This window comes from Oncorhynchus masou, chromosome 1, assembly GCF_036934945.1.
Source record: "Oncorhynchus masou masou isolate Uvic2021 chromosome 1, UVic_Omas_1.1, whole genome shotgun sequence".
NCBI lineage: Eukaryota > Metazoa > Chordata > Actinopteri > Salmoniformes > Salmonidae > Oncorhynchus > Oncorhynchus masou.
In genome coordinates, this window is record NC_088212.1 from 50,485,816 (window position 1) to 50,508,489 (window position 22,674).

The 22,674-nt window shown below is 42.4% G+C and overlaps 1 protein-coding gene across 4 annotated transcripts in view; it reads left to right on the forward strand.

The window, feature by feature from the left end:
• Nucleotides 1-406: 406 nt before the first annotated feature.
• grin1b (glutamate receptor, ionotropic, N-methyl D-aspartate 1b) overlaps nt 407-22,674 on the forward strand; it is a 79,360-nt gene continuing 57,092 nt past the window's right edge. For all 4 annotated transcript variants that reach the window (XM_064974173.1, XM_064974157.1, XM_064974164.1 and 1 more), the window contains exons 1-3: nt 407-1,094; nt 5,586-5,720; nt 7,066-7,242. In XM_064974173.1, the coding sequence (XP_064830245.1) occupies nt 846-1,094; nt 5,586-5,720; nt 7,066-7,242 (561 nt within the window). In that variant the 5' untranslated portion in view covers nt 407-845. The remainder of the gene's footprint in view (nt 1,095-5,585; nt 5,721-7,065; nt 7,243-22,674) is intronic.

The window sequence follows — 22,674 nt, forward strand, 5'->3', positions numbered from 1 at the left end:
CTACACAATCTGTAGGCCCACAATGTAGCCTTTAGAACTATGTAGGAGCAGGAATAGGCTAACCATCATCTGATAAATTCTGTATTGTTTTTTTTGGTGTTATTTTTAAATTATTTGTAGTCCTACATTATCATACAACAGTATATCCTACTAAAACGTTACTGTATCTATACAGGCTTTTTAGGCTAAAAGCCGCATAAAGTTTAAAACATTGACAATATATTTTTTTGTATTACTATATTAGTCAACCCGTCCTCCAAATCCATATAAAACATCCCCTGACAGTTGTAGATGTTTAGTTGCATTAATTCAAATGTAGCCAGAGCGTTGAAGTTGAACGCGAAAGCGATGTCAAGCGGAATGAGTGGTGGGTACGCGCGTCGCTGCGCGGGCACGATTTCAGGACCAAGGACAACCGCTCGCGCTGAGCATCAGGTCATTGGATCCTCAGCAAAGCAGAACCTCGGACGGGAGTCGTGACAAGGAGACATGCATCTCTCAAAGACAAAGAAACACAAGCTCTCCCAAAACTGTTTGTAGGCCAATAATATATGTATTTTTGTTGTTGTTGCGTCAATGAAAATCAACAGGATTTACCCACCACAAAGCAAATGTGTTATTGTCTTTTTTTATGGGAGTGTAATGCAGGTTTAGAGATCAGCTGGAGAAAAAACTCATGATGCACATACCTCGACAGGGCGGACTAATGTAATTGCATTCCACTGGTATTGCTGTTAGCACAGGGTCGAGAGGACGCGTGATCCATGCGGATCGGTTAGCAGGGCTGGCTACGACGCACATCCACTCAACAGGAGACTCGGTCTGGCAGCTGTGTCGATGTCAAAATGCGTGTATTTCTGCTTGCGTTTTTCATCTCCTGCTCCTGTGCGGGTGGTGGATGTGAACCCAAGATTGTCAATATCGGAGCGGTCCTGAGCCAGAAGAGGTATGAACAGGTGTTCAAGGACGCCGTCACCCAGGCAAACACGCTGTATGGGAAAGATAAGTTCAAGATGAACGCCATCTCTGTCACTCATAAACCCAATGCAATTCAGATGGCTCTCTCTGTCTGCGAGGACCTCATCTCGAACCAGGTAAGCAATATAATTTCAGCCTATGTATGATGGAAGTATAGCTCTCACAGTGTTTTGATACCCATGTTTACTACTCATTCATGAAACCCCCTATGGGGAGACACAAGCCAGTGTGCAAAGTCAACATCTTGGTGCGAGGATGGCTGCTTGAGTGGTTTGTTAAAATTACATTGATAAAGAGAGAGAGAGAGTGATACTTGGGCCATGTTTATTTTGCTTTACAGTAAGTAGGATGTTTGTCTGGCTGAGCCTGTGTGTTGAAAAGAGGAGCATAAACACATTGTTGTTAAAGAGTAAAGTTGCTAGAGGTTGATAAAAAAATCACAAATGTTTCAATTGTTGCAGTTTATTCCCTGGGGAGACTGGGAGAAATGTCCCAATTATCTCTCCTTCCTCCCAAAGTGTGCACTTGTTCACTTCCCTTTACTGATTTGAAAGGAAATGACTGTTACAGTGTAAAAAAAAACTCTTTAGATGAGAGGTTTTCTCAATTGGAAAACATGATTCAATGCCAAACCCATATTTCAAGTTGCAACCTATTTCTTTCAACACTCAACTTACCTTTCCCCTTTGGTTAAACCAAATAAATAACACAAATACAAACTAATATAAACTCAGCAAAAAAAGAAACGTCCTCTCACTGTCAACTGCGTTTATTTTCAGCAAACTTATCATGTGCAAATATTTGTATGAACTTGACAAGATTCAACAACTGAGACATAAACTGAACAAGTTCCACAGACATGTAACTAACAGAAATGGAATAATGTGTCCCTGAACAAAGGGGGGGTCAAAATCAAAAGTAACAGTCAGTATCTGGTGTGGCCACCAGCTGCATTAAGTAATGCAGTGCATCTCCTCTTCATGGACTGCACCATAGTTGCCAGTTCTTGCTGTGAGATGTTACCCCACTCTTCCACCAAGGCACCTGCAAGTTCCCGGACTTTTCTGGGGGAAATGGCCCTAGCCCTCACCCTCCAATCCAACAGGTCCCAGACGTGCTCAATGTGATTGAGATCTGGGCTCTTCGCTCTTCGACAGAACACTGACATTCCTGTCTTGCAGGAAATCATGCACAGAATGAGCAGTATGGCTGTTGGCATTGTCATGCTGGAGGGTCATGTCAGGATGAGCCTGTAGGAAGGGTACCACATAAGGGAATAGGATGTCTTCCCTGTAACGCACAGAATTGAGATTGCCTGCAATGACAACAATCTCAGTCCGATGATGCTGTGACACACCGCCCCAGACCATGACGGACCCTCCACCTCCAAATCGATCCCGCTCCAGAGTATAGGCCTCGGTGTAATGCTCATTCCTTTGACAAAAACGCGGATCCGACCATCACCCCTGGTGAGACAAAACCGCGACTCATAAGTGAAGAGCACTTTTTGCCCAGTCCTGTCTGGTCCAGTGACGGTGGATTTGTGCCAATAGGCGACGTTGTTGCCGGTGATGCCTGGTGAGAACCTGCCTTACAACAGGCCTACAAGCCCTAAGTCCAGCCTATTGCGGAAAGTCTGAGCACTGATGTAGGGATTGTGCATTCCTGGTGTAACTCGGGCAGTTGTTGTTGCCATCCTGTACCTGTCCCGCAGGTGTGATGTTCTGATGTACCGATCCTGTGCAGGTGTTGTTACACGTGATCTGCCACTGCGAGGACGATCAGCTGTCCATCATGTCTCCCTGTAGTGCTGTTTTAGGCATCTTACAGTACGGACATTGCAATTTATTGCCCTGGCCACATCTGCAGTCCTCATACCTCCTTGCAGCATGCCTAAGGCACATTTACGCAGATGAGCAGGGACCCTGGGCATCTTTCTTTTGGTGTTTTTCAGAGTAAGTAGAAAGGCCTCTTTAGTGTCCTAAGTTTTCATAACTGAGACCTTAAATGCCTAGCATTTGTAAGCTGCTCGTGTCTTAACACCGTTCCACAGGTGCATATTCATTAATTGTTTATGGTTCATTGAACAAGCATGGGAAACAGTGTTTAAACCCTTTACAATGAAGATCTGTGAAGTTGGATTTTTATAAATTATCTTTGAAAGACAGGGTCCTGAAAATGGACTTTTCTTTTTGTGTGAGTTACAACACATTAGATACCAAGTAGATTTTTCACTTTGAAATTACCTATCCAAATTTCTTCAATTGGGTTACAAGCAATTAAATCAATTTCATGTTTATCAAGATACTGTATTAAGTTGGTTCCATAACATGAAATAATGACTCCAAACACTTTCAAATAAACTGTTTACAATATTGTAATTAAATGGTGACCATCTCATCAATGGAAACCTTTCCAGACCTTTTAGTACCACAGTTATTTTATTTTACCTTAATTTAACTAGGCAAGTCAGTTAAGAACAAATTCTTATTTACAATGATGGCCTAGGAACGGTGTGTTAACTGCCTTGGTTCAGATTTTTTACTTTGTCAGCTCGGGGATTCGATCTAGCAACACTTTCGAATACTGGCTCAACGCTCTAACCTGCCGCCCCAATATTTTTATGTAGATATCTTTTACGATTCCGTGCTGGTAGTGAAAATATACAGTAATCATACATTTTTTAAATGAAAATAAAAAACACACATTACCTGGAATGACATTCACTCTCACGGGTATCCCAAAAGAACAAACACCACTACATTGCACCCACCACTATGCAATGTGAATGCGCATGTGGTGTTGAAAGCATTTTAGAAGCTTTCATTAAGAGCAAAAATCACGTTGATCTGCCACATTCATTATTTGATTTCAAACAAATTCAATAGAATGGGTTTAATGAACCAAAGAGTAACTTTGGATCATACCAATCAGAAAAAGCACCTCAGTGAGAAATATGGTGGAAAATATGTGACTGGGCCTCCACCAATCCAATTATTTTATATTTGTGGGATGTTCTGAACGAGTGCACACTTAGATATTATTGGGATTGGGTTTCTAGATCTTGAGTAACTTGAATGACAATCATTCCTTTTTTAATTCCCATTCCCATTTACCATCGTTTCACATTAGCCTATAGCCTTTAAATAATTTACTTTGTCAATATGACAACAACTGTATGCATTAGGCTGCTTATGAATTGAAATAACATTGACGTGCTCCAATTCTTGATTAAGCTGCATTTATTCAACAAGACATAGCCTACTCAGCCTAATTGCAATCCTATTTTTGCAGTAGGCTAAGCCTAGAGTAGCTTTGGCATTTGGAACTTATACAATCCATTAGGGTGATCGTGATAGATATTAAACAGCCTCTCCTTTATTCAATTTGTGAATGAATAAGCATTAGGCTTCAGCTGCCATGTTCAATAGACTAGCTGGCCAGATAACAGATTTTTGATCGATTCCCTAAAAACACGCCACTTCTATAAGTTACTTTTTCATAGCAGGTTAGGAGAACTTACGCAGTAGGTTAGGATAATTAATGTAGCAGGTTAGGAGAATAAGGTTGAGGTTAGGGTTAGCTAAAATGCTCTCATAACCTGCTACGAAAAGTCCATTCCAGTCATAACTGTATCGAAGTGGAGTGTTTTTAGGGAGTCACGGTTTTTGATGGGAGTGCACACCAGTGGATTAACCAAAACAAACTCAAGGGCTGTGATTTTAACGTAGTGGCTTATTCAATGGAGGATAAACCCCAGACCTTTTATCTTGAATGACGGGACAACATCGGAGCAAGGTTGAATAAAAGTGGTGCTAGATAACCTGAGCTTATGGCATCGCTTTGAAACTCTGTGGAGAGGCCATGTCATGTCTTCCAAAGGAAAATTAGGCCAACATGGCGTCAGCAGGCACACGGGTTGGCAGCTGCTTTGTTGCTGTGAGTAAAGCACGGGTAGTCGGGTAGGGCAGCATTATACAGTGATGTAGAGGAAGATTATAGCCCATGAGAAAGTGACAGCACAGATTATAATGCCAGTGGTGACGCGCGTGCGGGCGCACACATGACAGACATACACAGATGCGCATGCTGTCTCTCTCATTTTCTCAAAACAAATGATCTTTCTCTCTCTCTAATATACACACACACGCTCAAAGAGCATCAACAAGAGATTTCTCTATAGGCCTATTTATTCCATATTCAAGAGACATGTTTTGTGATGCACTTTGGTTCATGCATTATGCAATTTATATGGGTCAGCTTACTGTGTGATAACAAAATGTCCTAGTAGGCCTACTTTATCTACACTCTTCTCAGTTACTTACTTAAAATGTGCAAATATTTCACTGGGTCACTGACATTAATTAGCCTACTGATGATGTTCACCTGAACAGATGTAGAATTGCAGTAAATCGGCTCCAAAAATCAGCTTCAAAAGCTGCCTTTGCGTCGTGTGTTCTGATGTACATGGTCGTGTGTGTGTGTGTGTGTGTGTGTATGCTGATGTAGAAAGATATGATTCTCAAGTATTATTCATTATCCCTGGGCACACGTCAAGTACATATCCTGTATCTGTTTGTATCTTATGATCCCTATTCTGTACACAGGTGTATGCCATTCTGGTGAGCCACCCGCCTCAATCGAATGACCATCTGACCCCCACACCCGTGTCCTACACCGCAGGGTTCTACCGTATCCCTGTGGTTGGGCTCACCACCCGCATGTCCATCTATTCGGATAAGGTGAGACACACACACACACACACACACACGGACAAAGCCCATAGACACACATACACAATGTGATCTTTGATATGTTGTTTTATTTATATCTACAATCAGACTAGTGGTAGTGTGGTTAACAGACAGATATCCCAGTGCTTCACCACTTCACTCAGCAGGGCGGGGTCTCTATATGCTACATGGGATAATTTTATTAGTCAAATATTGAAATTCCAGCTCCACTCGAATCTGTCTGTTATAGTTATTCACTGTCATTTTTCTGTAACTGTCATTTTTCTCCTGTGATGTTGTTTTTGTATGCACTTTCGAATATGTGGATTTTCTCAGGCCTACTCTGACATATTTTCCCACGAGAAATACATTAGAGCAAAATATCAAAGGTCTATTAATGCTTTGAAGCAATGCTTGAAGCTGCTGCTTTTAGAATTAAGTGACAGCAGAGGTCCTCAACATGGTAAATCGTTTTTTCAACCAACACAAAATCCACACGTTGGGCTCTGTGTTGCCTCCGTTGTGCATACCTGTTCAATCAATCAATCAACCAATCAATCAATCAATCAATCAATCAATCAATCAAATGTATTTATAAAGCCCTTTTTACATCAGCCAATGTCACAAAGTGCAATACAGAAACCCAGCCTAAAACCGCAAACAGCAAGCAATGCAGATGAAGAAGCACAGTGGCTAGGAAAAACTCCCTAGAAAGGAAGGTTACCTAGGAAGAAACCTAGAGAAGAACCATGCTCTGAAGGGTGGCCAGTCCTCTTCCGGCTGTGCCGGGTGAAGATTATAACAGTGCATGGCCAAGATTTTCAAACGTTCATAGATGACCAGCAGGGTCAAATAATAAGAATCACAGTGGTTGTAGAGGGTGCAACAGGTCAGAACCTCAGGAGTAAATGTCAGTTGGCTTTTGATAGCCGAGCATTCAGAACTCGTGAGAGCAGGTGCGGTAGAGAGAGAGAGAGAGACCCGAAAACAGCAGGTCTGGGACAAGGTAACACACCCGGTGAACAGGTCAGGGTTTTATAGCACCAGGCGGAACAGTTTAAACTGGAGCAGCAGCACGACCAGGTGGACTGGGGACAGCAAAGTGTCATCAGGCCAGGTAGTCCTGAGGCCTGGTCCCAGGGCTCACTTCCTCCGGGAGGGGAGGGAGGGAGAGAGAGAATTAGAGGGAGCATACGTAAATTCACACAGAACACCGGATAAGACAGGAGAAATACTCCAGACATAACTGACTGACCAAAGCTCCCCGACACATAAACTACTGCAGCATAAATACTGGAGGCTGAGACAGGAGGGGTTGAGAGACACTGTTCCCTCTACTGTATCTCTCCTCCAGAGCATCCACCTGTCTTTCTTGCGTACCGTGCCCCCCTACTCCCACCAAGCCCAGGTGTGGTTCGACATGATGAGAGAGTTCCGCTGGAACCACATCATTCTGATAGTGAGCGACGACCACGAGGGCCGCGCTGCCCAGAAGAGGCTGGAGACCCTGTTGGAGGAGAGGGAGACCAAGGTGAGACTGCCGGGCCCAGACGCCATGTTCCACAACACTGTCTGTCCATCTGTCTGTCCGTCTGTCTGTGCGTCTGTACTCTTGTGTGTCGAACTTGCATTCAGTATCACAAAGGTCCTCTATGTACTGTTTGTAATTATTTTTATTTTCTGTTACGTGAGCACATTTTTTTCCCATTTGTAACATTAGCTAACATTTTTTTTAATGCTAGAGGCATCAACAGCGTCCTAAGTGGCTATCTGACAAAACTCTGTATTTTCTACTCATTTCACATTACTTTTACCATAGTCAAAATGTGTCCATCCACAACAGGAGCGCAATGAGGGACCTAACCTGGGGCTATGCAAAAAATCGAGGATTTTCACATAGTTCAATTAGCTACTAGATCTTCTTCCAACAGTTTATTGGTTTCTGTTAAATTGTTAAATTGTGTAAGTCTTGGAATAAATGTGGACTATTTTTTTGCTGAGGTAAGATAACTATGGTTTTCATCCATAATTCAGAATTTTTGGAGATATACATTTTTTATGGATGAATGGCGTTTGTGTTCACATTTAGTGCTATAGAATCTGAAAAGCTCTACTTCTTGTATGTTGCTTACCGGTATCTGAATTTCCAGTCTTTGTTGTGTAGCGTTGTGTGCTGTCTGCATTTGAAAGAATGGAACTTTTCCTGTTTGTTAGTTAAAATTGGGTTGCTTGTCTATCTGCCCACAACAAAATGGAAAGAGACCTGATGGGGGAAACATTTATGGTAGTTGTCACAGCAAAGCACTAAAATCATCTTGATGGGACACAGTGAGGTGTAGTTACCCTAACAAATGCCCAGGAATGCATCAAAAATATGGAGCATGATAGCAGGTATGACTTTGCTGTGTTGTTATGAGTATTTTTGCATTTCTTTGTGTTTGGAATCCCATCATTGGAATTTGCATTGATTGCTTAAGGAATGTGATTGTTTGAGGGATGTACATTTGTACTTTTGTTAGGCCTTGTTTGCTCTTTTTGTGTCTAATGATTGTGGATTATTTACTGTATATTTGGAGAGAATTCTTATGTTGAAGATTATTTTACCAGGTATGCTGATTGAGAACACATTCTATTTTACAGCAACGATCTGGGGAATAGTGGTTGAGTGGTGGGGGGATGAATGAGCCAATTGGAAGCTGGGCATGATTAGGTGGTCAAGATGGTATGAGGGCCAGATTGGGAATTTAGAATTGCTGTTTTTGTTTTCTTTGGTATAAAAAAACAATATATTTAATCCAGATATCAATCTATATTATCTATCTAATCTACTATCTTATCCAGTTATAGTTACACAACATAGCATTATGAAACTTGCAATTTTAGGATCTCCTGGTTAATGAGACTTTGGTTGTGGCCACTGTACAGTTTTATATTTGCCTTATTTTAAGCCAACATTATTTCTTATTAATACCTTAATCATTTTTAATGTCATTAGTCTCGGCGTGAACCAGGAAGTTCCGTGGCAGAAATAAGGTAAAGAGGGTTCGGAAACCCGGTGTAAACCAGTGATGCCTCACAAGACGTCAAACCAATCAAATGCCTTGCTTTGGCACAGCTCCAAATATGCTAGGCTGATTAGTGCCGTAGGAGCAACAGTGAGGATGAAAAACATCACCAAAACAAGGACTGTTATAGCAGCAAAGGGTGGACCAACTCCATATTAATGCCCAAAATGAGCAGGTGTCCACATACTTTTGGCAATGTAGTGTAAGTTAATAGAAAATTACGTAAAAGTGAGTCACCCAGTAAAATACTACTAAAAGTCTAAAAGTATTTGGTTTTAAATATACTTAAGTATCAAAAGTTAAATGTAATTGCTGAAATATACTTAAGTATCAAAAGTAAAAGTATTGTATAAATAATTTCAAATGACTTATATTAAGCAAACCAGATTTATTTATTTATCGATAGCCAAGAGGACACTCCAGCACTCAGACATAATTTACAAATGAAGCATTTGTGTTTAGTGAGTCCACCAGATCAGAGGCAGTAAGGGATGACCAGTTGTTCTCCTGATGTGTGTGTGAATTGGACCATTTTCCTGTCCTACTAATAAGCATTCAAAATGTAACAAATACATTTTCCCTGACACCCAAAAGTATGTAAGAAGTACATTATTTTCTTTAGTGAAGTAAAAGTTGTAAAAAATATAAATAGTAAAGTACAGATACCACACAAAAATGACACAAGTAGTTTTAAGTATTTTTACTTAAGTACTTTAAACCACTGCGTAGGTAGGCCTACACATATAACCCATGGCATATAGGATATACCCTTAGTCTCTTGGGAGCTTTCACAGTTTTCCATATCTGAGGACAGAAAATATCACAAAGAATCATGCTTCATTATACTCAAATTTGACAGCACTAAATATTATTTTGCTATTATCTCTCTGTCCTTTCCCCTCTTGGGACTGGAAATAGAGAATCTTTTCATAATGTCCTCCAACAAAATGACCTGGCCTATCCACTAGCCTGCACTCTTACTTTATTTGTGTATATATATTGTAAATATATATATTTATTGTAAATATATATTATTTTAAATATATATATACAGTTGAAGTCTGAAGTTTACATACACCTTAGCCAAATACATTTAAACTCAGTTTTTCACAATTCCGGTTTGTAGGCCTCCTTGCTCGCACGTGCATTTTCAGTTCTGCCCACAAATTTTCTATAGGATTGAGGTCAGGGCTTTGTGATGGCCACTCCAATACCTTGACTTTGTTGTTCTTAAGCCATTTTGGAATGGCAATTTTTGGAATGGCAACTTTGGAAGTATGCTTGGGTTCATTGTCCATTTGGAAGACCCATTTGCAACCAAGCTGTAACTTCCTGACTGATGTTACTACAATATATCCACATAATTTTCCTCTTCATGATGCCATCTATTTTGTGAAGTGCACCAGTCCCTCCTGCAGCAAAGCACCCCCACAACATGATGCTGCCACCCTCGTACCTGTTTCCTCCAGCATCTTCACAAGGTCCTTTGCTGTTGTTCTGGGATCAATTTGCACTGATTTGCTCCAAAGTACGTACATCTCTACGAGACAGAACCCGTCTCCTTCCTGAGCGGTATGACGGCTGCGTGGTCCCATGGTGTTTATACTTGTGTACTATTGTTTGAAAAAATGAACGTGGTACCTTTGTTTGGACATACCTACTAATTCAAGGGTTTTTTCTTTATTTTCTACTTTACAGAATAATAGTGATGACATTAAAACTATGAAATAACACATGGAATCATTTAGTAACCAAAAAAGTGTTAAACAAATCAAAATGTATTTTATTTTTGAGATTCTTCAAAGTAGCAACCCTTTTCCTTGATGACAGTTTTGAACACTCTTGGCATTCTCTCAACCTGCAATGCTTGTCCAGCAGTTTTGAAGAAGTTCCCACATATGCTGAGCACTTGTTGGCTGCTTTTCCTTCCCTCTGCAGTCCAACTCATCCCAAACCATCTCAATTGGTCTGGTGATTGTGGTCGGGTGATTGTGGAGGCCAGGTCATCTGATGCAGCACTCTATCACTCTCCTTCCTTTTCAAATTGCCCTTACACAGCCTGGAGGTGTGTTGGGTCATTTTCCTGTTGAAAAACAAATGATAGTCCCATGAAACGCAAACCAGATGGGATGGTGTATCGCTGCAGAATGCTGTGGTAGCCATGCTGGTTAAGTGTGCCTTGAATTCTAAATAAATCACAGACAGTGTCACTAGCAAAGCACTCCTACACCATCACACCTCCTCCTCCATGCTTCTCGGTGGGAACCACACATGCGGAGATCATCCGTTCACCTACTCTACGTCTCACAAAGACACGGCGGTTGGGACCAAAAATCTCAAATGTGCTCATCAGACCAAAGGACAGATTTCCACCAGTCTAATGTCAATTGCTCGTGTTTCCTAGTCCAAGAAAGTATCTTCTTCTTATTGGTTTCCTTTAGTAGTGGTTTCTTTTCAGCAATTTCACCATGAAAGCCTGATTCATGCAGTCTCCTCTGAACAGTTGATGTTGAGATATGTCTGTAGAGTTAACTCTGGGTCTTCCATTCCTGTGGCGGTCCTCATGAGAGCCAGTTTCATCATAGCGCTTGATGTTTTTTTGCGACTGCACTTAAAAAACGTTAAAAGTTCTTGACATTTTACACATTAACTGACCTTCATGTCTTAAAGTATGGATGGACTGTCGTTTCTCTTTGCTTATTTGAGCTGTTCTTGCCATAATATGGACTTGGTCTTTTACCAAATAAGGCTATCTTCTGTATACCACCCCTATCTTGTCACAGCACAAATGACTGGCTCAAACGCATCAAGAAGGAAAGAAATTCCACAAATCAATTTTTAACAAGGTGCACCTGTTAATTGAAATGCATTCCAGGTGACTACCTTGTGAAGCTGGTTGAGAGAATTCCAAGAGTGTGCAAAGCTGTCATCAAGGCAAAGGGTGGCTACTTTAAAGAATATCAAATATAAAGTATATTTTTATTTGTTTCACACTTCTTTGGTTACTACATGATTCCATATGTGTTATTTAATAGTGTTCATCTTCTTCACTATTATTGTACAATTTAGAAAATAGTATAAAAGAAGAAAAACCCTTGAATGAGTAGGACAAAGAAAACCCTTGAATGAGTAGATGTGTCCAAACTTTTGACTGGTACTGTATATTCTTATTTTTATTTTCCTTCTATATTATTTTCCCCTAACCCTACCACCTCTCCTCTAATTCGAGTAAACTAGAGCACAACAATACTTAGGCTTCCACTTCCAGCTTATACACACTACATACATTTCACAGACAGTATATTTTACGTTAGTTATCTTTTATTTATTTTAATTTCCAGCTACCCTCAACCCCTTCCATCTATCTCTAAAGACCATTCCGCTTCGATTTCTAACTGCCATATATTTTTCCACTGTGCTGTAATGTTTCTGAACCTTTCTATTTTCTTAGTTTATACAGATTGTAAATTAAAGATACCACACCTTTGCTAAGATTATTATTATATCATTGATCGATTGAATATGACTTAGCAAATCACAGAGCATTGCTATTTGCAGAGTCAGCTCCAAGTAATTTCCTGAACCTGCTACCAAAAACAAGCTACACATGGGCAGTAACAAAACAAGTGATCTGTCTCTTCGCAGAAAAATCTGCAGAGCTGGGATGGTTGTATCCCCCATAATGTATATATAACATTCTATTGGTTGCAAAAATCCAGTGTCATTTTGTGTCTCAGTTCATAAACCATTTGCTATGGAATGGGTACATTGAAAATCTCCTTCCAACTATTTTGCAACCTGTATAGTGCAGCTGTCAATTCTTTTTGTCCTTAAATTAAACTGTCATACTTTTTGATTCATTACAGTTTTCTTTAGCCAATTTTGGTATTTAATACAGGGCCGATAGACTTCTCCTCATTTTCAAAGATTATACCGTTTTTAACATTGTTTTCAAAAATAATTTAACCATAATATTTGTTATAATATTTGTTTTGTCTTTTCTGGTGGATTAAACTGAAATTGCAACCAACCTTCTATTGCTTGTTTTAAAAATAGTGATATTTTGTAGATAATTACATTTTGAGACATTCTTACTAATCTGCTGGAGAACCATTTTGGATTTAAGTATAGTTTGTGTATGACTGAAGAATTTAGTTCTAGGTCAAATGCTTTAATATTTTCTAATTTCTGCCCTCCAAATTCATATTCATTTTATAAAAAGGTCTGTTTAATTTTGTCTGGCTTGCCATTTCAAATAAAGTGGAATATCTTTTGCTTATAGTATTTCAAAAACAAATTGTTAGGTGTAGGCAGGGCCATAAGTAAATAGATAAACTGGGATGTGACTAAAGAATTAATCAGTGTGATTATTTCACAATTATCTACATCCTCTATGAGGCTGTGCAGGGATCCAAATTGCGGATTTTAAAGAGAACATGAATCTTCAGTGTACAATGACACTTTTGTTTTAAAGCCCTGGATTTTGATATTATTGTTGGATCTGATTTTAATAGCTAAAATTTTGATGGCAATAATAAATAGATATGCCAATAATGGACAGCCCTGTTTTACTCCTCTTGAAAAATGTATACTTTCTGAGAAGTAGTCATTATTTACTACTTTACACCTGGGGTTACTATACATAACACATTGTATAAGAGATTCTCCAAAATTAAAACAGTCCAGGCATTTATATTTAAATTCCAGTCGTACTTTATCAAATGCCTTTTCAAAGTCAATTATGAATACCAGGCTTAGTTTCCCAGATTTTTCATAGTGTTTTATTGTTTCCAGTACTTATCTTATATTATCTCCAATGTATCATCCATGTAAAGAACCTGTTTGATTAGGATGAATAATATCCGATAATACTCTATGCATTTTGCTAGGATTTTGTCATCACAACACTGAAGTGTAAGAGGTCCATTTTTTATTTAGGTGGACTGGATCTTTATATTTACCATCTGGGTCCTGTTTCAGTAATAGTGAAATAAGACCTTCTTGTTGAGTATTTGATAGTCTACCATTTTTATAGGAGTGGTTAAAACATGATAATAACGGACATTTGAGTTCATCGAAAAATACTGGATATACCTCAACTGGTATGCCATCCAGCCCTGGAGTTTTCCCAAACTTGAAGGCTTTAATTGCATCTAGATGTTCCTCTGTAATTAGGCCTTCACATGAGTCTTTCTGTATAGCTGCTAATTTGACACTATTAATAGAAAAAAATCCTTACAATTAACTTCAGTTAGTGGAAATGGAGGAGACTGAAATGAAAACATATACTGAAAGTACTTTGCTTCCTCTTTCAAAATATAGTTTGGTGAATCATGGATGACTCTGTCATTTGTAACAAGTTTCTGTAAATTGTTTTTGGTAGCATTTATATGTTGAAGACTAAACAATTATTTGGTGCATTTTTCCCATATTCCATCCAGTTAGCTTTATTTTTTATATTATGAACTGGGTGGTTCAAGTGTCACGCCCTGACCATAGAGAGCCCTCGGGGTTCTCTATGGTGTAATAGGTCAGGGCATGACTAGGGGGGTTTCTAGGTATTATATTTCTATGTTGGTGTGTGTGTATGGTTCCCAATTGGAGGTAGCTGATAATCGTTACCTCTAATTGGGGATCATACTTAGTGTGTCCTTTTTCCCACCTGCTATGGGGGATATTGTTTTGTATGAGTGCCTATGTGTGCTGTGTATTTCACGATCATTATATCTTTGTTGTTTTGGAAGTTCAACTTATCATTAAAATGTGGAACTCTACTCACGCTGCGCCTTGGTCCAATTATTCATACGACGGTCGTGACATCAAGCCCTAAATGTTGATTGGCTGACAGCCATGGTATATCACACCTGTATACCACAGGTATGACAAACGTTTATTTTTACAGCTCTAATGATGTTGGTAACCAGTTTATAATAGCAATAAGGCACCTTAGGGGTTTGTGATATGGCCAATATACAATGGCTAAGGACTGTGTCCAGGCACTCCGCCTCGTGCATAAGAACAGCCCTTAGCTCGTGGTACATTGTGTCACGCCTTGGTCTTAGTATTGTGTGTTTTAGTTTATTAGTTAGTCAGACCAGGGTGTGACATGGGGTTATGATGTATTGTATTTTCGTTTTGGGGTTTGTAGTGTTTGGGATTGTAGTTGATTAGGGGTGTGTGTGTGGTTAATTAGGTTGGCTGCCTGAGGCGGTTCTCAATCAGAGTCAGGTGCTTCTCGTTGTCGCTGATTGGGAACCGTATTTAGGTAGCCTGTATTTCACTTTGCATTTCGTGGGTGATTGTTCCTGTCTCTGTGTTAGTTTCACCAGTCAGGCTGTATTAGGTTTCGTTCTGTTTGTTGTTTCTTTTGTATTTATTAGTTATTCGTGTTAGTTAGTTCGTTTTGTCTTCACTCAATAAACATGAGTAACTTACACGCTGCATTTCGGTCCGACTCTCCTTCAACAACAAAAGAACGCCGTTACACATTGGCCATATACCACACCCCCTCGGGGCCTTATTGCGTAATTAAATTACGCTTGATTTGTCTTGAATAAGTTCCTTCATTTCTTTTTGTTTTTCCTATAACTTATTCTTTGCCTCTATGTTACAGCTTTTATTGCTTTGTATCTGTACTGTTATTTCCCTTTTCCTTTTTTAAGATGATATCTTTTGACCTATATTGTTCTTACTTTAAAGATGAGTATTGAATTGCATGGCCTCTAAAGGCACATTTAAAAGTGTCATATACAAAAAGAGGATCTGCTGTACCTATGTTATGTAGGACAAAGTCAGTTGTAAATTATTCTGTCTTGGTTAAAAACAATTTGTCATCCATTAGGCTTTAATTACATTTCCAATATCCTCACCCTTGTGGAAATTCTGTAAGAGTAATGTGTATACCAATTATTTGATGGTCTGACTGCATTCTGTCCCATATCAACATTCTTTTAACTTTCGGTGACAGCGAAAATGACATAAGAAAGTATTCAAGACGTCTAGCATGATTGAACCTCTGCCATGTACAGTACCAGTCAAAAGTTTGGACGCACCTACTCATTTAAAGGTTTTTCTTTATTTGACTTTTTTCTACATTGTAGAATAATAGTGAAGACATCAAAACTATGAAATAACACATATGGAATCATGTAGTAACCAGAAAAGTGTTAAACAAATCTAAATATATTTTATATTTGAGATTCTTCAAAGTAGCCACCCTTTGCCTTGATGACAGCTTTGCATACTCTTGGCATTGTCTTAACCAGCTTCATGAGGTGGTCACCTGGCATGCATTTCAATTATCAGGTGTGCTTTGTTTAAAGTTAATTTGTCAAATGTATTTCCTTAATGCATTTGAGCCAATCCGTTGTGTTGTGACAAGATAGGGGTGGTATACAGAAGATAGCCCTATTTGGTAAAAGACCAAGTCCATATTATGGCAAGAACAGCTCAAATAAGCAAAGAGAAACAACAGTCCATCATTACTTTAAGACATGAAGGTCAGTCAATGCGGAACATTTCAGGAATTTTGAAAGTTTCTTCAAGTGCAGTCGCAAACATCATCAAGCACTATGACGAAAAACCCTTGAATGAGTTGGTGTGTCCAAACCTTTGACTGCTAATGTATATCTCACTAGGTCAGGACTTTTAAGCCTCCATGTTGTATATCCACTAGTTCTAATATAGCCATAATATTCGTAATTTGCTTAAGTGCATGAGGGTGATAGTTTGTAGTGTGATTTCCTCTACTGTCCATTGAGGTACTTAAAACCGACCATAATAATTGAGTCATGTATTGCCTGTAAGATTGATAAATTATTATATATATTTTTAAATATAATTATTTGGACAATATAGATAAATAAGCCAAATCTGTTTATGGTCCAATAGCATATTTAAAATGATCCACTTTCCTAGTGGATCTGTGTGAACAGTTTGCACATTTGGATCAAAATTATTGTTAATTAATATTGTTACTCCTTTTGAGTTTCTTTGCCCATGGGAGAACTATATTTAGCCCTCCTAGTTCAAGCGCCATGCTCTACCGACTGAGCCACACAGGACCCAATTATAACTTGCTATACTTATTTCACCATTTACCACAATGAGATACAATTTTTGATTATACAGTACTTACCATAATATATGTTTGTAAACTTAGCATTAAGGAGTACCATGATAATTGAGTGTCCGTATAGCTGTACCATGATATTTGCACTATTAAGAATACTGTAGTTGCGACTAAATAAACCTCTAATTGTCCTCCAATATTCCACCTGCTAAAACTTCCCCTCATCCCGACTATATACAGGGGGTCAATGTGTGGGGGCACCAGTTAGTTGGGGTAATTGAGGTATTATGTACAGTTATTAAAGTGACTGTGCATAGATAATAACAGAGAGTAGGATCAGCATAGAAGAATGTGTGGGGGGGGGGGGGTAAAATGCAAATAGTCTGAGTAGCCATTTGATTAGAGGTTCAAGAGTCTTATGGCTTGGGGGTAGAAGCTGTTTAGAAGCCTCTTGGACCTAGACTTGGTGCTTCAATACCGTTTGGCGTGACGTAGCAGAGAGAACAGTCTATGACTAGGGTGGCTGGAGTCTTTGACAATTTTTAGGGCCTTCCTCTGACACCGCCTGGTATAGAGGTCCTGGATGGCAGGAAGCTTGGCCCCAGTGATGTTCTGGGCTGGACGCACTACCCTCTGTAGTGCCTTGCGGTCGGAAGCCGAGCAGTTGCCACACCAAGCAGTGATGTAACCATGCTCTCGATGGTGCAGCTGTAGACCCTTTTGAGGATCTGAGGACCCATGCCAAATCCTTTTAGTTTCCTGAGGGGGAATAGGTTTTGTTGTTCCCTCTTCACGGCTGTGTTGATGTGCTTGGACCATGTTAGTTTGTTGGTGATGTGGACACCAGGGAACCTGAAGCTCTCAACCTGCCCCGTCGATGAGAATGGGGATGTGTTCGCTCCTCCTTTTCCTGTGTTCCACAATCATCTCCTCTGTCTTTATCACATTGAGGGAGACGTTGTTGTCCTGGCACCACATGGCCAGGTCTCTGACTTCCTCCCTGTAGGCTGTCTCGTCGTTGCCGGTGATCAGGCCTACCACTGTTGTGTCATCAGCAAACTTAATGATGGTGTTGGGGTTGTGCCTGGTCGTGCAGTCATGAGTGAACAGGGAGTAATGGAGGGGACTGAGCATGCACCTCTGAGGGGCCCCTGTGTTGAGGATTAGCGTGGCGGATGTGTTGTTACCTACCCCTACCACCTGGGGGCGGCCCGTCAGGTAGTCCAGGATCCAGTTGCAGAGGGAGGTGTTTAGTTCCAGGATCCTTAGCTATTTGATGAGCTTTGAGGGCACTATGGTGTTGAACGCTGAGCTATAGTCAATGAATAGCATTCTCACATAGGTGTTCATTTTGTCCAGGTGGGAAAGGGCAGTGTGGAGTGAAAAAACAATTCCATCATCTGTGGATCTGTTGGTGCGGTATTCAAATTGGAGTGGGTTTAAGGTTTCTGGGATAATGGTGTTGTTGTGAGCCATGACCATCCTTTCAAAGCACTTAATGGCTACAGATGTGAGTGCTACGTGTCGGTAGTCATTTAGGCAGGTTACCTTAGTGTTCTTGGGCACAGGGACTATGGTGGTCTGCTTGAAACATGTTGGTGTTACAGACTTGGACAGAGATAGGCTGAAAATGTCAGTGAAGACACTTGCCAGTTGCTCAGTGCATGCTCGGAGTACACATCCTGGTAATCTGTCTGGCCCCGTGGCCTCGTGAATGTTGACCTGTTTAAACATCTTACTCACATCAGCTGCGGAGTGCGTGATCACACAGTTGTCCAGAATAGCTGGTGCTCTCATGTATGTTTTAGTATTATTTGCCTCGAAGCGAGCATAGAAGTAGTTTAGCTCATTTGGTAGTCTTGTATCACTGGGCAGCTCTCGGCTGTGCTTCCCTTTGTAGTCTGTAATGGTTTGCAAGCCCTGCCACATCCGACAAGTGTCGGGGCCGGTGTAGTACGATTCAATCTTATTCCTGTATTGACACTTTGCCTGTTTGATGGTTCATTGGAGGGCATAGCAGGATGTGTTATAAGCTTTCGGGTTAGAGTCCCGCTCCTTGAAAGTGGCAGCTCTAGCCTGTAGTTCAGTGCGGATGTTGCCTGTAATCCATGGCTTCTGGTTGGGGTATGTACGTCCAGTCACTGTGGGGACGACGTCATCGATGCACTTATTGATAAAGCCAATGACTGATGTGGTGTACTCCTCAATGCCATAGGAAGAATCCCGGAACATATTCCAGTCTGCGCTAACAAAACTGTGCTGTAGCTTAGCATCTGCTTCACCTGACCACTTTTTCTATAGACCGAGACACTGGTGCTTCCTGCTTAATTTTTTTGCTTGTAAGCAGGAATCAGGAGGATAGAATTATGGTCAGATTTGACAAATGGAGGGCAAGGGAGAGCTTTGTACTCATTTCTGTGTGTGGAGTGAAGGTGGTCTAGAGTTTTTTTATCACTCTGGTTGCACATTTAACGTGCTGATCGAAATGTGGCAAAACGGATTTAAAACTTCTTAGGGCTGAGATCCCGCTAACGGGATCGATATGACAACAGCCAGTGAAAGTGCAGGGTGCCAAATTCATAACAACATAAATCTCATAATTAAAATTCCTCAGACATACAAGTATTTCACACCATTTTAAAGATACACTTCTTGTTAATCCCACCACTGTGTCCGATTTCAAATAGGCATTACACGAAAGCACAACAAACGATTATGTTACGTCACCACCAAGTCACAGAAAAACACCAAACGCCATTTTTCCAGCCAAAGAGAGGAGTCACAAAAATCAGAAATAGAGATAGAATTAATCACTAACCTTTGATGATCTTCATCAGATGACACTCATAGGACTTCATGTTACGCAATACATGTAGGTTTTGTTCGATAAAGTTAATATTTATATAAAACAATCTCAGTATACATTGGCGCGTTATGTTCACTAGTTGTAACGGTTTTCTTGTGGTGAAGGAGAGGAGGACCAAATTGCAGCGTGGCTATTTAGATTTATGTTTAATGAAAAAAAAAGAACACGAACAGTACAAAAACAATAAACGTAACGAGAACCTAAACAGCCTATACTGGTGCAAACTAACACAGAGACAGGAACAATCACCCACAAAACCCAACACCAAACAGGCTACCTAAATATGATTCTCAATCAGACAACTAATGACACCTGCCTCTGATTGAGAACCATACTAGGCCGAAACATAGAAATACCCAAATCATAGAAAAACAAACATAGACTGCCCACCCCAACTCACGCCCTGACCATATTAAATAAAGACAAAACAAAGGAAACTATGGTCAGGTTGTGACAGTACCCCCACCGCCCAAGGTGCGGACTCCGGCCGCAAAACCTGAACCTATTGGGGACGGTCTGGGTGGGCATCTGTCCACGGTGGCGGCTCTGGTGCTGGACGTGGCCCCCACTTCACCATAGTCTTAGTCCGCCCCATTGTCCGCCTCCGTGGCCTCCTAACCACAGCGACCCTACAGAATCACCCACCACAACAGGACCAAGCGGCGTGGTGACAGGCAGAGGCAGCAGGAGCAGTGCGAGGAGTACTGGACATGGGAGGATGAGTTGGATGGAAAAGGACCCTGGGCACAGCCTGGAGAATATCGCCGCACCAAAGAAGAGCTGGATGCGGAGAAGGCGGAGAGGCGCTGGTATGAGGAGGCAGCACGGCGGCGTGGATGGAAGCCCGAGAGTCAGCCCCAAAAATGTATTGGGGGGGGGGTGCTCACAGGAAGTATGGCGAAGCCAGGTAGGAGACCTGCGCCAACTTCCTGTGGTTACCAGGGGGCTAGAGAGACCGGGCAGGCACCGTGTTATGCTGTGAAGCGCACGGTGTCCCCAGTGCGGGTGCATAGCCCGGTGCACTACATACCAGCTCCGCGTATCGGCCGGGCTAGAGTGAGCATCGAGCCAAGTGCCATGAAGCCGGCTCTACGCATCTGGTCCCCAGTGCGCCTCCTTGGGCCGGCTTACATGGCACCAGCCTTGCGCATGGTGTCCCCGGTTCGCCTGCATAGCCCAGTGCGGGCTATTACACCTCGCCGCACTGGCAGGGCGACCGGGACCATTCAACCGGGTAAGGTTGGGCAGGCTCGGTGCTCAAGAGCTCCAGTGCGCCTGCACGGTCCGGTCTATCCGGTACCACCACCACACACCAGCCCTCCGGTGGCAGCCCCCCGCACCAGGCTGTCTCTCCGTTTCATCCCTACAGCTGCTCCCACTTTTCCGGCGCTGCCAGAGCCTCCCTCCTCTCCAGCGCTGCCGGAGCCTCCCGCCTGTCCAGCGCTGCCAGAGCCTCCCTCCTCTCCAGCACTGCCGGAGTCTCCCACCTGTCCAGCGCTGCCAGAGTCTCCCGCCTGTCCAGCGCTGCCGGAGTCTCCCGCCTGTTCAGCGCTGCCAGAGCTCCCGCCCCTCAGTCCAGAGGCGCTAGAGCCCCTCATTCCAGAGGCGCCAGAGCTACTCAGTTCAGCGCTGCCAGAGCCTTCCTCTCCAGCGTTGCCGGAGCTTCCCGTCTGCCCAGCGCCATCTGAGCTACCCGTCTGCCCAGCCCCATCTGAGCTACCCGTCTGCCCAGCTCCGCCAGTGCCGCCAGTCTGCCCTAGCGCTGCTAGTGCCGCCAGTCTGCCCAGCGCCGCCAGTGCCGCCAGTCTGCAAGGAGCCGCCAGTGCTGCCAGTCTGCAAGGAGCCGCCAGTGCCGCCAGTCTGCAAGGAGCCGCCAGTGCCGCCAGTCTGCAAGGAGCCGCCAGTGCCGCCAGTCTGCCAGGGGCCGCCAGTGCCGCCAGTCAGCCAGGGGCCGCCAGTCAGCCAGGGGCCGCCAGTGCCGCCAGTCAGCCAGGGGCCGCCAGTGCCGCCAGTCAGCCAGGGGCCGCCAGTGCCGCCAGTCAGCCAAGGGCAGCCAGTGCCTCCAGTCAGCCAGGGGCCGCCAGTGCCGCCAGTCAGCCCAGAGGTGCCAGAGCCCCTCAGCCCAGAGGCGCCAGAGCCCCTCAGCCCAGAGGCGCCAGAGCCCCTCAGCCCAGAGGCGCCAGAGCCCCTCAGCCCAGAGGCGCCAGAGACCCTCAGCCCAGAGGCGCCAGAGCCCCTGCCCTTCTGTCCAGAGCCCTTGCCCTTCTGTCCAGAGCCTCCGCCCTTCTGTCCCGAGCTGCCGCCCCTCAGTCTAGTGGGGTCATTTAGTAGGGTCGCCGTGGTTAGGAGGCGGACTAAGACTATGGTGAAGTGGGGGCAACGGGGGGGGGGGGTACTGTCACACCCTGACCATAGTTTGCTTTGTATGTTTCTATGTTTTGTTTGGTCAGGGTGTGATCTGAGTGGACATTCTATGTTGGATGTCTTGTTTGTCTATTTCTATGTCAGGCCTGATATGGTTCTCAATCAGAGGCAGGTCATTGTCTCTGATTGGGAACCATATTTAGGTAGCCTGTTTGGTGTTGGGTTTTGTGGGTGATTGTTCCTGTCTCTGTGTCTGCACCAGATAGGACTGTTTGGGGTTTTCACATTACTTGTTTTTGTATTCAGTTGTTCATGTGTACATTTACGTATTAAAAGGAACCATGGACACTTACCACGCCGCATATTGGTCCTCTGATCCTTTTCGCCTCTCCTCTTTGGAAGAAGAGGAGGAAATCCCTTACACTAGTTCCAAAAACACCCGGTGATTTTGCAGAGAGCCACATCAATTTACAGAAATACTCATTATAAATGTTGATGAAAATACAAGTGTTATACATGGAACTTTAGATACACTTCTCCTTAATACAACCGCTGTGTCAGATTTCAAAAAAGCTTTCTGAGTACGGCGCTCAGAGA